Raw genomic sequence first — 16186 nt, 5'->3', positions numbered from 1 at the left:
AGCTATCTACACATTCAATGCAATCCCAATCAAAATTGCACCAGCATTCTTCTCAAAGCTAGAACAAGCAATCCTAAAATTTGTATGGAACCACAAAAGGCCCCAAATAGCCAAAGTAATTTTGAAGAAGAAGACCAAAGCATGAGGCATCACAATCCCAGACTTTAGCCTCTACTATAAAGCTGTCATCATCAAGACAGCATGGTATTGGCACAAAAACAGACACATAGACCAATGGAATAGAATAGAAACCCCAGAACTAGACCCACAAAAGTATGGCCAACTTATCTTTGACAAAGCAGGAAAGAATATCCAGTGGAAAAAAGACAGTCTCTTTAACAAATGGTGCTGGGAGAACTGGACAGCAACATGCAGAAGGATGAAACTAGACCACTTTCTTACACCATTCACAAAAACAAACTTAAAATGGATAAAGGACCTGAATGTGAGACAGGAAACCATCAAAACCCTAGAGGAGAAAGCAGGAAAAGACCTCTCTGACCTCAGCCGCAGTAATTTCTTACTTGATACATCTCCAAAGGCAAGGGAATTAAAAGCAAAAATGAACAATTGGGACCTCATGAAGATAAAAAGCTTATGCACAGAAAAGGAAACACTCAACAAAACTAAAAGGCAACCAATGGAATGGGAAAAGATATTTGCAAATGACATATCAGACAAAGGGCTAGGATCCAAAATCTATAAACAGCTCACCAAACTCCACACCCAAAAAACAAATAATCCAGAGAAGAAACAGGAAGAAAACATGAATAGACACTTCTCTAAAGAAGACATCCAGATAGCCAACAGGCACATGAAAAGATGTTCAACGTCGCTCCTCATCAGGGAAATACAAATCAAAACCACACTCAGATATCACATCACGCCAGCCAGAGTGGCTAAAATTAACAAATCAGCAGACTATAGATGCTGGAGAAGATGTGGAGAAATGGGAACCCTCTTGCACCATTGGTGGGAATGCAAACTGGTGCAGCCGCTCTGGAAAAGTGTGCGGAGGTCCTCAAAAAATTAAAAATAGTCCTACCCTATGACCCAGCAATAACACTTCTAGGAATTTACCCAAGGGATACAGGAGTGCTGATGCATAGGGGCACTTGCACCCCAATGTTTATAGCAACACTCTCAACAATAGCCAAATTATGGAAAGAGCCTAAATGTCCATCAACTGACGAATGGATAAAGATATTGTGGTTTATATACACAATAGAATACTACTTGACAATGAGAAAGAATGAAATATGGCCTTTTGCAGCAACATGGATGGAACTAGAGAGTGTTATGCTAAGTGAAATAAGTCACAAAGAGAAAGACAGATACCATATGTTTTCACTCTTATGTGGATCCTGAGAAACTTAACAGAAGTCCATGGAGGAGGGGAAGAGACAAAAAAGAGGTTAGAGAGGGAGAGAGCCAGAGCATAACAGACTCTTAAAAATTGAGAAAAAACTGAGGGTTGGTGGGGGGTAGGAGGGAGGGGAGGGTGGGTGATGGGTATTGAGGAAGGCAACTTTTGGGATGAACACTGGGTGTTGTATGGAAAACCAATTTGACAATAAATTTCCAATTAAAAAAATGGATGGGAAAAAAAAGAGAATAAATGCTTGTATTATATCAAGAAAGAGACCCGGGTACACGGAATATATTGTCAGCCCAATGTTCAAGAGAGGCCATAGCACCTCATGAAAGGAGGCTTTCACAAGAAAGAACAGAGACATTTGATGGAAATAATGAAACATTTTTATTGAGAATAAGGGATTTGCCCAAATGTGGGATGTTCAGATCCTCACCACAGTCACGTCACAGAATCCATATTAAGGGAGTAAGGCCAACACTTTTTGGAAAACTGTTAGATGATACTCCATAGCCTCAATTCGCAAGATAACATGCCACAAATGTTACTGGAGGTCAAATCTTGTATGACACATAAAGTGTTCCCAATATATAAATCTTGGGGTATAGATCCTTGAATGAGTCTTCTCTTAAGACGTGTCATTTCAGAAAAAGTGGGGTTTGGACAGTGATGTTCTAGCAGCAAGAGGAATAACATCTTCTATAGAAAAATGGCCGGTAGCCACAACAGTTGGAGCCATAGCCATAGCCACAGCCATATCCGGTGCCATAGCCACAGCAGGAGCCATAGCCACAGCCATAACGCAGGCCATAGCCACAGCCATAATAGGGACTGCATCCACAGCCATAGCCATATCCGCAGCCATAGCCACAGGAGTTGCCGTAGTTGCAACACATCTTGCCAAGAGAAGAGAATTCACGTGGGTTATGAGAGGATGTGGTGAAGTGCGTGTCTTCTACTTGCTTTGGACCCTTATATACTGTCAGTAATTAGCAGAGCATGTCACTCATCCTCTGACTTACCCAACAAATATGTAAGCAACTGTGCTGTGCCAGTCACTGTCAACAATCAACAATGTCTTGGGCAACGTGAGCTCATTATTAAGGAGACTCCAGGTTTATTAAAAACAGCATTTTATTTCATTCTGCCAAAAAACATTTCTTAGTAGAATCATGGACTCTAAGTAAAACCAAACTCCATGTTCACACTCTTCAATCATTTAATAAGAAGGCTGAGGGGTTTTTAGGAAAATTTTCTCCTTCTTGATCTCTCCACACTTGTAAAACATCTACCTCTGTCCATAAGGAAAGAAAAATTCATCTCCTTTCTGGAATCATTGCAACATTTTACCAGGCTTCTTGCACCCACATACCTGCCGCAGATACCTACTGGCTCTGTGTGGTAAAACCTAGGATGATGCCCATTTCAGGAAACAGAATAGCCCTCAACATCATTGAAATTCCTCATGTCAAATGGCAAAAGTGCTGAGATCAAGAAACCTAGCTTTGTAGCCTCACATCTATAAATGAGATTCTCTCTTTACTAGTGTCTAAGGACAAATATTCCCTTTCTTCTCAACTAAACTGAAACTCCAACCTTTCACTCACCAGACATAAAGTGGTGGGGAGGGGGGATATTGTTTGTTTGTTTGTTTGTTTGTGATATTTTTGCTTATCTACATTGTCTAGGTCACTATGTTCATATCCAGGCAGATTCCAAAATTTAAATTACTTTTCACTGTGACAACTATGAAATCCTAGTTGGAAATGAGTACAAATTCAGGTATCATTTCTTCTACTCCACACTCAAATTTCAACACCAAGAAATGAGTGTCATCCAGTCCTTTATTGAATGACTTCCACAGGGATTTTAATAAAACTGCTGATTTCCTTTTCGGAGAAGTTTCATTATTATTTTTCCTCCGGTTGAGAATATTTCCTACTGTTTTTTTTTCTAACATTGCTTATGGGTTCTGATCACTCCACTATGCTTCGTCCCTAACAACAAATTTAAAACATATATATCCCCTTACAAATGTTCTTTACCTTTAATTTTCTTACTTTTCCATCATTATTGAAATACAAAACCATAAATTCCAATGCATGAGTTCCCTGGAATAGGCATGATACTTTTTAAACAGCCACTCTCTGGTCACAATGCCCACAAACTATTGAAAAACACTTCCTATCTTTATTGCCTTATTTCTATACACTTCCATTAAGAGCTCGGGACACTGATGTTTAATGGCAGGAAAAGATCTTTTCTTCTGTGTGTCCTTGAATCATCGGTTAGTTCTAAGCATAGTGCCTGGCACATAATCTCAACTCAATATTTCTGCCAATAACAAACAGACACATTAAAAAAAAAAACATGTTCAAACGTTGGTATCACTTAGAATCTATAAGAATGTGGATACAGGTCATAATGTTCTCAATTCATTCAAGCCGAAAGTCCCAAATGTTCATGGCTAAAACAGTCACAAATTTCACCTTGTGAAGATATCTGTTAGTTTTCAAAGTCATTTCTACAGATATACAAGTTGCCTCATATGCCTAATAAATGATAAACCCTTTACTAGAAATAGAACGTATGAGATAGGTGCCTAATGAATACTATTCTGCCTTCTTTCAGGTAGTGTTCAATGAAAATGAACCTAATGAAACCATAAGTTAGATGTTCAACAAACTGTAATGATTGGAATTGACTCTCCCTGTGTATACAATTTTCTCACCTCTGATTTATCCAGAACACAGTCAGTCTTCAGAAATGACTTACAGATGTTCCATCTGTGAGAATTGTCCAGCTCTTGAAAGAACATCTCTTTCCTCATCAGTAAGACACATTATATCCTGGGTGTAGTTTCCCTCCAGGACTGACCTTAATGGCAGAGCCATCTTCCCTGGAATTGGCCATGTGGTGGAGTCTCCAGGACCAAGGGTTCTCAGACCCAGATTTTGTGCAGTGACCCCTGTCATGGAGATGAGACATTGAGTCTTTTATTCTGCTGGTTGAAATTGTGTCTGAAAGACTTTTTTTGTTGTAGGATATAAATGTTAGAGGTCTGTAAAGGCATAAGTGAGAAGCACACTGAAATCAGAATCCAACAAAGTAGTAAGCTATCAAACTTAGAAAATCAATCTGGAACTATTAATCTCATTCTATTTCTGCCCCACACAAAGACAGCCCATTTAAGGCACTAGCCATTGTTCTTTTGCACTAAAAATTGGGGCACCACTGATCATACCCAAAACTTCATGATTTTCTCTTTCCCCTTTACAACTGTATTTCTAGTATTTTCTTGAAAGTAACATCAGTTCATTTGACACAAAATGTCAAAAAACCTCCTTCAATTAATTCTCCAGAGCTTAAACCTGCACTCTCTTCCCAAGGATGCTATGTTATTCACACCATAGGAATTATCTCTCTACATTTATCTGATTAATCCTTCTTCTTTTTTTTTTTTATTAACCTACAAGAATGGAACCACTCTGAGAGCAAGAAATTCACCTATAACTTTTCTACTGTGCCTTCAGGGTGTAAGACAGTTCCCTTTCAAAAACATTCAAAACGATTTGTCAATTAATTGACTTAAATCAATTTACTCAAACTCAATATATGCCAACAAATGTATTTGCACTTCCATAAAAATGCAGATGTTACAATACCACATTATTCTCTTGCTTCTCATTTCCTTACTATTTTATATCTCAGCAGAGGCAGCTCCCAATTTCTCATTAATCCCAAAAATTCTCTCTTCAATTTCTTTCATCCTTGAAGCACTCATGCCATACTTCCTCCCTCTTGAGCTTGTGTCACAACTTCCCGAAGAGGTGTCCTAACTCCTCCTCTTACCCCTCCAGCCTTCAGCTCCAATCTAGATACAGTGTTATCTCAAGGACATACTCCTTACACAGTGTGATTTATGTTGAGGAGTTATGGATACAAGAAATAGGTGAAGATATTATCTCTGATGCACATAAGAGAAGAAATGCTTATATTATATCTAGGAAGAGACCCAGGTTCATGAAATATATTGTTGCCCAAGATTCAAAAGATAACATAAGACCTCAGAAAGGAGTCATTGACAAGCAAGAACACAAAGATTTGTTGGAAAAAAATGAAACATTTTTATTGAGAATAAGGGATTTGCCTAATTGTGGGATTTTAGATATGTTGCCACAGTCTCAACAAAGAACCCAGATTAGGGAAGTAAAGGCTAACATTTGGAAAATCGTCAGAGGATACCACATAGCCTTCAGCCACAGGATGCCTTCATACAAATGCTAACTTGAGGTCACAAATTCCCAAAAGCATCCAACTTTTTGGATATAGAAATCTTGGGATATAAATCAATGAATCAGCCCTCCCTTAAGCCGTGCCACTTCAGAAGCAAATGTTTCTTGGACAGTGATGTTCTAGCAGCAAGAAGAATAACATCTTCTATACCAAAATGGCCGGTAGCCACAGCAACCAGAGCCATAGCCACAGCCACAGCCATATCTGGTGCCATAGCCACAGCAGGAGCCGTATCCACAGCCATATCCACAGCCATATCCAGGTCCATAACTACAGCCATAATAGGGCCCATAGCCACAGCCACAGCCATATCTGGTGCCATAGCCACAGCCGTAGCCATATCCGCAGCCATAGCCACAGGAGTTGCCATAGTTGCAACACATCTTGTCAAAAGAAGAGATTTCACGTGGGTTGTGAGAGGATGTGGTGAACTGTGTGTCTTCTACTAGCCTTGGACCTTTATATACTGTCAGTAATTGGCAGAACATACCATTCATCCCCTGACATACCCAACAAATATGTAAGCACTTCTGGTATGCCACTCACTGTCAACAATCAATAAAAGTCTTGGGAAATATGACTTCATTCTGTTGGAGTCTCCAGTTATATTTAAAGAACAGCATTTAATTTGTTCTGCCAAAGAATCTCTCACTAGAATCATGGGCCATATGTAAAACTGGTACCCACCTTCACAACTCACTGTCATTTAATTTACCTTATGTATCATCATTGAGGGACATTTAGGAAAATTTTGTCCTCTTATTATCTCCTCTTTCCTAAGCTATCTACCTGTCCCCATAGGGAAGGAAATAACTCCCATCTCCCTTCTGAAATCATTGCAAATTTTTTCTGCCTGCTCACCCCCAGATACCTACTGCAGATACCTACTAGTTCCATGTGTGATAAACGAGGGAAGATGCTAATTCCAGCCATCAGAACAAAGCCCAACAACACTGGAACTTCTGCTGTACAATGCCAATAGTGTTGAGATCTAGCAACCTTGGTTTGAATCTAACATCTCTATATTCTCTCTTTATTGGTATCTAATTCCAAATACTTCCTTTTTTTCTTAACTAAACACTTTATCCAATCATTCCATTACCAGACATGAAGTCAGGGAGGAAGGAAGGAAGGAAGGAAGGAAGGAAGGAAGGAAGGAAGGAAGGAAGGAAGGAAGGAAGGAAGGAAGGAGAAAGGAAGGAGAAAGAAAGAAAGAAAGAAAGAAAGAAAGAAAGAAAGAAAGAAAGAAAGAAAGAAAGAAAGAAGGAAGGAAGGAAGGAAGGAAGGAAGGTGTCTCTGCTTTTTGTTTGCATGGTTGTTTCTTGGGATATTCTGCTCTTCTTGGTTGTCTATGCTTTACATCAATCACCATTTTATGAATCCAAAATTTGCATTACTTTTTACTGTGACAACTATAAAATCCAAGCTGGAAGGGTGTATAAACTCAGGAAAATCATTATTTCTACTCCTCGCTAAAATTTCCCATCATCAAAGAAATGTGGAACATCCAGTCTTTTCCTGAATCCTTTCAAACGGGAATTTCATAAAACTGCTGATTTCCTTTCCTGTGATCTTTCCTTAGTAGACATTTCTCCTTCAGTTGAAAGTATTTCCTACTACTTTTAGTCTGGGGTATGTGATCCCTCTGCTGTGATTCATCCCTTAAAACAAATTTAAGGAAAATTTAAGGAAAACTAAAAGAAATTAAGGAAAATACCCACTACAATTGTTCTTTAGCTTAATTTTCGCTATTTTTCTACCATTGTTGAAATTCACAACTATAAGCTCTAATGCACAAAATCCCTAGAATACACACTTTGCTTTTCTAACACCCTCTTTCTTCTCACAATACTCCTGACCTATTGAAAAAGTTTTCTAGCTCTATTGCATTATTTCTAGTACTTTTCCATTCAGGTTTCTGAATACAGATGCATAATGGCAGGGAAAAAAAGTCTCTTATTCTGTGCACCCTTCTTTCCAGAGAAAGTACAGCCTTGCACATAATTTGAATTCCATCAGTATTTGTCCAATTAAAAAATGCATTAGAACAAAACCGTGTTGAAATGTTGTTGTGCCATTTAGAAGTTATAAAAAAATTCAATATAGTATCGCAATATTCTCATTCCATTCAACCCGAAAATCTCCAATATTCTTGGACTAAGAGAGTCTCAAATTTCACACCTTAAAGATAGTTGTCTGAGGGTGCCTGGGTGGCTAGTTGGTTAAGTGTCCAACCTCAGCTCAGGTGATGATCTTATGGTTTGTGAGTTCGAGCCCCGTGTAGTGCTCTGTGCTGACAGCCTGGAGACTGAAGCCTGATTCAGATTCCGTGTCTCTTTCTCACTCTGCCCCTCCCACGCTGACACTCTGTCTCTCAAAAAAATAAATAAATAAATGAAAAAAATCCAAATGAATAAATGAATAAATGAATAAATAAATAAATAAATAAATAAATAAATAAATAAATAAAGTTGTCTGTTTGTGAACACATTGTTCCATATGTTCTTCTATGCCTTATAAATAACCAGAACTTTACTAGATATGTAAATTATAATGTACATGCCTAACTGATGATATTCTTCCCTCCTTCAGAAGCCTTCAAAGACAAGGAACATAATGAAACAATGAATAGATTTTCAACAAACTGTAATTATTAGAATTCTTTTCCCTGTTTGTACGATGTACCCATCCTAGACTAACTCACAGCACACTCAGTCATCACATCAAATTTAGACTATGCCATGTGTGATAATTCCATCCCTTGAGAGAAGGCTTAATTCTTCATCAGCAGGACACTTACTATACTGGGCATAGCCTCCATCCAGGGCTGACCTCGATGGCAAGGCCATCCTCCTTGGAATTTGACATGGTTTAGAGTCTCCTGGCTCTAGGATCCTCACACTCAGACTTTGTGCTCTCACCTTTGTCATGCATATGAGTCAGTGATTGGTTATTCACTGCTGGTTGAATTTGAGTCTGAAATACATTTTCTATTGTAGGATCTAAAGGTGAGAGCTCTGGAATGGCACCTGAGGAAAGGACACTGAAGTCAGACCCCAACAAACGGAAGGTTCTCAAACTCAGAAAGGACTGGGCTTCTCATCCCATTCTTGTATACGCACCAGGGAAGACACTAAAGGACACCATTAAAGCCCTACTCCTTCCTCTTTTCAACTGAAACTTGTGGCACCATGTGGCATACCCAACACATAATGAATTTCTCTTCCCCTTTCTGCTTGGTACTGCCCTTTCTGCCCATTCTTTCAACTTGATCAGTTCGTTTGACACTGAACATCAAAGTACCACCCCGAACTATCACTCCAATATTTAATGAACCTTCATTCTCTTCCCCAGGAAGCTGTTTTATTCTCTCCAAGCAAATTATGTGTCTAAATTTGTCATAATTAATTTGTAACATATTTATTAACACCAACAAAATGTAAACACTCTGAGAGTAGGAAATTCATCTGCAATTTTTCTACTATGTATTCATTGTGTTGGATGGTTCTCTTTCAAACACATTCAAAAGGATTTGTCAATTAAGTGATTTAAATCAACTTCTTCAAACTCAATTTATGCCAACAAATATATTAGCAAATCCATCCAATTCAGATGATATGATACCACGCTTTGCTTCTAACGTACCCTTTCCTTGGTTCTTTACACTTCAGCTGAGGCAGCTTCCAATTTCTCATGAATGCCAGAAACTCTCTCTTCCATCACATTCATTCTTTAAGTGATCAGGCCACACCCCCTTCCCCTATGGCTTCTGTCACAACCTCCCAGGAGATGCCATCCCTCCTCATCCTCGTCTTTTCCCTCCACATCCATTCTACCTACAGTGTGATTTCCAGGGCACAGTTCTGCAGTACTGTGCTAGAGATATGAAACATAGGTGGAGAAGACATTATATCGATGCATGTAAGAGAAGAAATGCTTGTATGATATCAAGAAAGAGACCCCGGTACATGAAATATATTGTCAGTCCAATTTTCAAGAGAGACCATAACACCTAGAGAAAGGAGGCTTTCTCAAGAGAGACTAGAGACATTTGATAGAAGGAATGAAACATTTTTATTGAGAATAAGGGATTTGCCCAAATGTGGGATGTTCAAATCCTTGCCACAGTCACAACACAGAATCCATATTAAGGGAGTAAGCCAACACTTTTTGGAAAACTGTTAGATGATATTCCATAGCCTCAAGCCACAAGATGCCATATTACAAATGTTACTGGAGGTCAAAACTTCTATGACACATGCAATGTTCCCGATATATAAATCTTGGGGTATAGATCCTTGAAGGAGCCTTCTCTAAAGGCGTGTCATTTCAGAAGCAAGTGGGGTTTGGACAGTGATGTTCTAGCAGCAAGAGGAATAACATCTTCTATAGAAAAATGGCCGGTAGCCACAGAAGTTGGAGCCATAGCCATAGCCACAGCCATATCCGGTGCCATAGCCACAGCCATAACGGAGGCCATAACCACAGCCATAATAGGGACCACATCCACAGCCATAGCCATATCCGCAGCCATAGCCACAGGAGTTGCCGTAGTTGCAACACATCTCGCCAAGAGAAGAGAATTCACGTGGGTTGTGAATGGATGTGGTGAAGTGTGTGTCTTCTATTTGCTTTGGATCCTTATATACTGTCAGTAATTAGCAGAGCATGTCACTCATCCCCTGACATACCCAACAAATACGTAAGCAACTGTGCTGTGCCAGTCACTGTCAACAATCAACATTGTCTTGGGCAATGTAAGCTCATTATTAAGGAGACTCCAGGTTTATTAAAAACAGCATTTTATTTCATTCTGCCAAAAAACATTTCTCAGTAGAATCATGGACTCTGAGTAAAACCAAAATCCATGTTCACAATCTCCAATCATTTAACAAGAATGCTGAGGGGTTTTTAGGAACTATTTCTCCTTCTTGATCTCTCCACACTTGTAAAACATCTACCTCTGTCCATAAGGAAAGAAAAATTCATCTCCTTTCTGGAATCATTGCAATATTTTACCAGGTCTTGCACCCACATACCTGCCGCAGATACCTACTGGCTCTGTGTGGTAAAACCTAGGATGATGCCCATTTCATGACACAGAAAATCCCTCAACACCACTGAAGTGCCTCATGTCAAATGTCAAAAGTGCTGAGATCGAGAAACCTAGCTTTATACCCTCACATCTATAAATTAGATTCTCTCTTTACTCGTGTCTATGTCCAAAGATTCCCCTCCTTCTCAAATAAACTGAAAGTCCAACCCTTTCATCACCAGATATACAGTGGGGGGGGGGGGGGGAGGATGTTGTTTATTTGTTTGTGATGTTTTTGCTTATCTTCAATGTCCAGGTCACTATGTTCATATCCAGGCAGATTCCAAAATTTAAACTATTTTTCACTGTAACAACAATGAAATCCTAGTTGGAAATGAGTACAAATTCAGGTATCATTTCTTCTACTCCACACTCAAATTTTAACACCAAGAAATGAGAGTCATCCAGTCCTTTATTGAATGACTTCTACAGGGATTTTAAGCAAACTGCTGATTTCCTTTTCCGAGAAGTTTCATTTTTAGATATTTTTCCTTCGGTTGAGAATATTTCTTACTGGTTTTTTTTTCTAATATTGCTTATGGGTTATCTGATCACTCCACTATGCTTCATCCCTAACAACAAATATAAAACATATATATCCCCTTACAAATGTTCTTTACCTTTAATTTTCCTACTTTTCCATCATTATTGAAATTCAAAACCATAAATTCCAATGCACAAGACATGATACTTTTTAAACAGCCACTCTCTGGTCACAATGCCCACAAACTATTGAAAAACACTTCCTATCTTTATTGCCTTATTTCTATATACTTCCATTAAGAGCTCAGGACACTGATGTTTAATGGCAAAAAAAAATCTTTTCTTCTGTGTGTCCTTGAATCATCGGTTAGTTCTAAGCATAGTGCCTGGCACATAATCTCAACTCAATATTTCTGCCAATAACAAACAAGACACATTAAAACAAAACCATGTTCAAACGTTGGTATCACTTAGAATCTATAAGAATGTGGATATAGGTCATAATGTTCTCAATTCATTCAAGCCGAAAGTCCCAAAAGTTCATGGCTAAAACAGTCACAAATTTCACCTTTTGAAGATATCTGTTAGGTTTCAAAGTCATTTCTACAGATATACCAGTTATGTCATATACTTAATAAATGATAAACTCTTTACTAGAAATAGAAAGTATGAGATACGTGCCTAATAAATACTATTCTGCCCTCTTTCAGGTAGTGTTCAATGAAAATGAACCTTCTGAAACCATAAGTTCTATGTTCAACACACTGTAATGATTGGAATTGACTCTCCCTGTGTATACAATTTTGTCACCTCTGATTTATCCAGAGCACAGTCAGTCCCCAGAAATGACTTACAGATGTTCCATCTGTGAGAATTGTCCAGCTCTTGAAAGAACATCTCTTTCCTCATCAGTAAGACACATTATATCCTGGGCTTAGTTTCCCTCCAGGACTGACCTTGATGGCAGAGCCATCTTCCTTGGAACTGGCCAAGTTGTGGAGTCTCCAGAACCAAGGTTCTCAGACCCAGATTTTGTGCAGTGACCCTTGCCATGGAGACGAGACAGTGAGTCTTTTATTCTGCTGGTTGAAATTGTGTCTGAAAGACAATTTTTGTTGTAGGATCTAAATGTTAGAGGTCTGGAAAGTCTCATGAGAGAAACACACTGAAATCAGAATCCATCAAAGTAGTACGCATTCAAACTCAGAAAATTAACTGGAACTATTAATTACACTTTATATCTGCTCCATTAGAGAGCCCATTTAAGGCACTAGCCATTGTTCTTTTGCACTAAAACTCGTGGCACCACTGATCATACCAAAACCTTATGTATTTCTGTTTCTACTTTACATTTACAACTGTCCTTTCTAGTATTTCTGGAAACTGACATCAGTTCATGTGACAGAAAATGTCAAAATACATCCTTGAACTAATTCTGCAATACTTCAATCTTCTCAAGGATGCTGTTTTATTCACACCATAGGAATTATCTCTCTAAATTTATCTGAATTAATTCTTCTTTTTTTTTAACCTACTAGAATGAAACCATCTGACAGCAAGAAATTCACTTATAATTTTTCTACTGTGCCTTCAGAGTGTATGACAGTTCCCTTTCAAAAACATTCAAAACAATTTGGAAATTAATGGACTTAAATCAATTTACTGAAACTCAGTATATGCAAAAAATGTATTTGCACTTCCATCAAAATGCAGATAATACAATATCACATTTTTCTTTTGCTTCTCATTTCCTTAGTTTCTTACATCTCAACAGAGGCGGCTCCCAATTTCTCATTAATCCCAAAATTTCTCTCTTCAACCCCATTCATCCTCGAAGCACTCAGGCCATACTTCCTCCCCCTTGAGCTTGTGTCACAACTTCCCAAAGAGGTGTCCTAACTCTTCCTCTTACCCCTCCAGCCCTCAGCTCCATTCTAGATACAGTGTTACCTCAAGGACATAGTTCTTACACAGTGTGATTTATATTGCAGTGTTATGGATACAAGAAATAGGAGAAGACATTATCTCCGATGCACATAAGAGAAGAAAGGTTTATATTATATCTAGGAAGAGACCCAGATTCATGAAATATATTGTTGCCCAAGATTCAAAAGATGCCATACACCTCAAAAAGGAGTCATTCATTAGCCAGAACACAGAGATTACTTAGAAAAAAAATGAAACATTTTTATTGAGAATAAGGGATTTGCCTCACTGTGGGATTTTAGATATGTTGCTACAGTCTCAACAAAGAACACAGATTAGGGAAGTGAAGACTAACATTTGGAAAATAGTCAGAGGATACCACATAGCCTCAGCCACAGGAAGCCTTCATACAATTGCTAAATAGAGGTCACAATTACCAAAAGCATGCAATTCATTGGATATAGAAATCTTGGGGTATAAATCAATGAATCAGCCCTCCCTTAAGCCGTGCCACTTCAGAAGCAAATGTGTCTTGGACAGTGATGTTCTAGCAGCAAGAAGAATAACATCTTCTATACCAAAATGGCCGGTAGCCACAGCAACCAGAGCCATAGCCACAGCCACAGCCATATCTGGTGCCATAGCCACAGCAGGAGCCGTATCCACAGCCATATCCACAGCCATAGCCAGGTCCATAACTACAGCCATAATAGGGCCCATAGCCACAGCCGTAGCCATATCCACAGCCATAGCCACAAGAGTTGCCGTAGTTGCAACACATCTTGTCAAGAGAAGAGATTTCACGTGGGTTGCGAGAGGATGTGGTGAACTGTGTGTCTTCTACTAGCCTTGGACCTTTATATACTGTCAGTAATTGGCAGAACATACCATTCATCCCCTGACATACCCAACAAATATGTAAGCACTTCTGGTATGCCACTCACTGTCAACAATCAATAAAAGTCTTGGGAAATGTGACTTCATTCTGTTGGAGTCTCCAGTTATATTTAAAGAACAGCATTTAATTTGCTCTGCCAAAGAATCTCTCACTAGAATCATGTGCCATATGTAAAACTGGTACCCACCTTCACAACTTACTGTCATTTAATTTACCTTATGTATCATCATTGAGGGACATTTAGGAAAATTTTGTCCTCTTATTATCTCCTCTTTCCTAAACTATCTACCTGTCCTCATAGGGAAGGAAATAACTCCCATCTTCTTTCTGGAATCATTGCAAATTTTTGCCTGCCTGCTCACACCCAGATACCTACTGCAGATACCTACTAGCTCCAAGTGTGATAAATGAGGGAAGATGCAAATTCCAGTCATCAGAACAAAGCCCAACAACACTGGAAACTTCTGCTGTACAATGCTAATAGTGTTGAGATCTAGAAACCTTGGTTTGTAAATTCACATCTATATATTCTCTCTTTATTGGTGTCTAATTCCAAATTCTTCCTTTTTTTCTCAACTAAACCCATTATTCAATCATTCCATTGCCAGACATAAAGTCAAAAAGAAAACAAGGAAGGAAAGAAGGAAGGAAGGAAGGAAGGAAGGAAGGAAGGAAGGAAGGAAGGAAGGAAGGAAGGGAGGGAGGGAGGGAGGGAGGGAGGGAGGAAGGAAGGAAGGAAGGAAGGAAGGAAGGAAGGAATTAGAAAGAATGAAAGAAAGAAAGAGACAAAGAAATAGAGGAAGAAAGAAAGAAAGAAAGAAAGAAAGAAAGAAAGAAAGAAAGAAAGAAAGAAAGAAAGAAAGAAAGAAAGAAAGAAAGAAAGAAGGAAGAAAGGAAGGTGTCTGTTTTTTGTTTGTATGGTTGTTTCTTGGGATGTTTCTGCTCATATTCATTGTCTACTCTTTACATCAATCACCATTTTATGATCTGGAAGAATCCAAAATTTGTATTACTTTTTACTGTGACAACTCTAATATCCAAGCTGGAAGGGAGTACAAACTCAGGAAGATCATTCCTCTACTCCATGCTAAAATTTCCCATCAAAGAAATGAGTGACATCCAGTCTTTCACTCAATGCTTTCACCTGGGAATTTCATAAAACTGCTGATTTCCTTTCCTGTGATCTTTCCTTTCTAGACATTTTTCTTTCAGTTGACAGTATTTCCTACGACTTTTAGACTACTCTATCTGATCACTCTGCTCTAATTCATCCCTTACCAGAAGTTTAAGGAAAATATACCCACTACAATTGTTCTTTGGCTTAATTTTCTCTACTTTTCTACCATTCTTGAAATTCACAGCTATAAGCTCTAATGCACAAAATCCCTAGAATACACACTTTGCTTTTCTAACAACCCCTTTCTTGTCACAATACTGCTGACTATTGGAAAAGTTTTCCAGCTTTCTTGCAGTATTTCTAACCTGAACTTTCCATTCAGGTTTCTGAATACAGATCCATAATGGCAGAAAAATAATCTCTTCTGTGCACCCCTCTTTCCAGATGAAGTAGAGCTGGGCACATAATTTGAATTCAGTCAATATTTCCCCAGTAAAGAAATGCATTAAACAAAATCGTGTTCAAATGTTGGTGTGCCAGTACAAGTTATAAGATAATTCAATATATTATCACCATGTTCTCATTCCATTCTACTCTTTCCATCCTGAAAGTCTCAAAAGTTTTTAACTAGTGAGATTCAAATATCACATTTTGAGGATACTTGTCAGTTTATGAACACCTTGTCACAGACGTGCAAGTTATCTTATATACCTAAAAAATTTTCGACCCTTTATGGATATGTAAATTGTGATATACACGCCTAACTAATGATGTTCTTCCCTACTTCAGAAAGCCTTCAGAGACAAGGAACATAATGGAACAATGAGATTTTTAACAAACTGTAATTATTGGAATTCCTTCCCCTGTCTGTAGGATTTACCCACCCTTGACTAACCCAGAGCACAGGCAGTCCTCAGAACATACTTAGAATGTTCCATATTGAAAACTTCAAACCCTTGACAGAAGCTCTGTTTCTTCCACAGCAGGACACTTAATATC

General features: G+C 38.5%; 4 protein-coding genes across 4 annotated transcripts; all 4 read right to left on the bottom strand.

Annotated features, from left to right (window-relative positions):
• Window positions 1–1740: 1740 nt before the first annotated feature.
• On the bottom strand, window positions 1741–2306 carry LOC111562339 (keratin-associated protein 21-1-like). The gene has a single exon (XM_045036424.1). The coding sequence runs from the start codon at window positions 2266–2268 to the stop codon at window positions 2047–2049; it is 222 nt and encodes a 73-aa protein (XP_044892359.1). The 5' UTR covers window positions 2269–2306; the 3' UTR covers window positions 1741–2046.
• Window positions 2307–5475: 3169 nt separating this feature from the next.
• LOC123379776 (keratin-associated protein 21-1-like) lies at window positions 5476–6226 on the bottom strand. Its single transcript, XM_045036423.1, has one exon. The coding sequence runs from the start codon at window positions 6163–6165 to the stop codon at window positions 5788–5790; it is 378 nt and encodes a 125-aa protein (XP_044892358.1). The 5' UTR covers window positions 6166–6226; the 3' UTR covers window positions 5476–5787.
• Window positions 6227–9723: 3497 nt separating this feature from the next.
• On the bottom strand, window positions 9724–10270 carry LOC123379775 (keratin-associated protein 21-1-like). The gene has a single exon (XM_045036422.1). The coding sequence runs from the start codon at window positions 10231–10233 to the stop codon at window positions 10030–10032; it is 204 nt and encodes a 67-aa protein (XP_044892357.1). The 5' UTR covers window positions 10234–10270; the 3' UTR covers window positions 9724–10029.
• A 3138-nt stretch (window positions 10271–13408) lies between these two features.
• On the bottom strand, window positions 13409–14558 carry LOC123379774 (keratin-associated protein 21-1-like). Its single transcript, XM_045036421.1, has one exon. The coding sequence runs from the start codon at window positions 14065–14067 to the stop codon at window positions 13720–13722; it is 348 nt and encodes a 115-aa protein (XP_044892356.1). The 5' UTR covers window positions 14068–14558; the 3' UTR covers window positions 13409–13719.
• Window positions 14559–16186: the final 1628 nt, after the last annotated feature.

This window comes from Felis catus, chromosome C2 (assembly GCF_018350175.1).
Source record: "Felis catus isolate Fca126 chromosome C2, F.catus_Fca126_mat1.0, whole genome shotgun sequence".
In the NCBI taxonomy this organism is placed as follows: domain Eukaryota; kingdom Metazoa; phylum Chordata; class Mammalia; order Carnivora; family Felidae; genus Felis; species Felis catus.
The sequence above is the reverse complement of the archived record's forward strand: the minus strand, read 5'-3'. Positions and strand labels throughout refer to the sequence as shown.

Bases quoted from the DNA above. Each gene is read 5' to 3' on its own strand.
- LOC111562339 (XM_045036424.1), bottom strand. From the start codon at position 2,268: ATGTGTTGCAACTACGGCAACTCCTGTGGCTATGGCTGCGGATATGGC.
- LOC123379776 (XM_045036423.1), bottom strand. From the start codon at position 6,165: ATGAATGGTATGTTCTGCCAATTACTGACAGTATATAAAGGTCCAAGG.
- LOC123379775 (XM_045036422.1), bottom strand. From the start codon at position 10,233: ATGTGTTGCAACTACGGCAACTCCTGTGGCTATGGCTGCGGATATGGC.
- LOC123379774 (XM_045036421.1), bottom strand. From the start codon at position 14,067: ATGAATGGTATGTTCTGCCAATTACTGACAGTATATAAAGGTCCAAGG.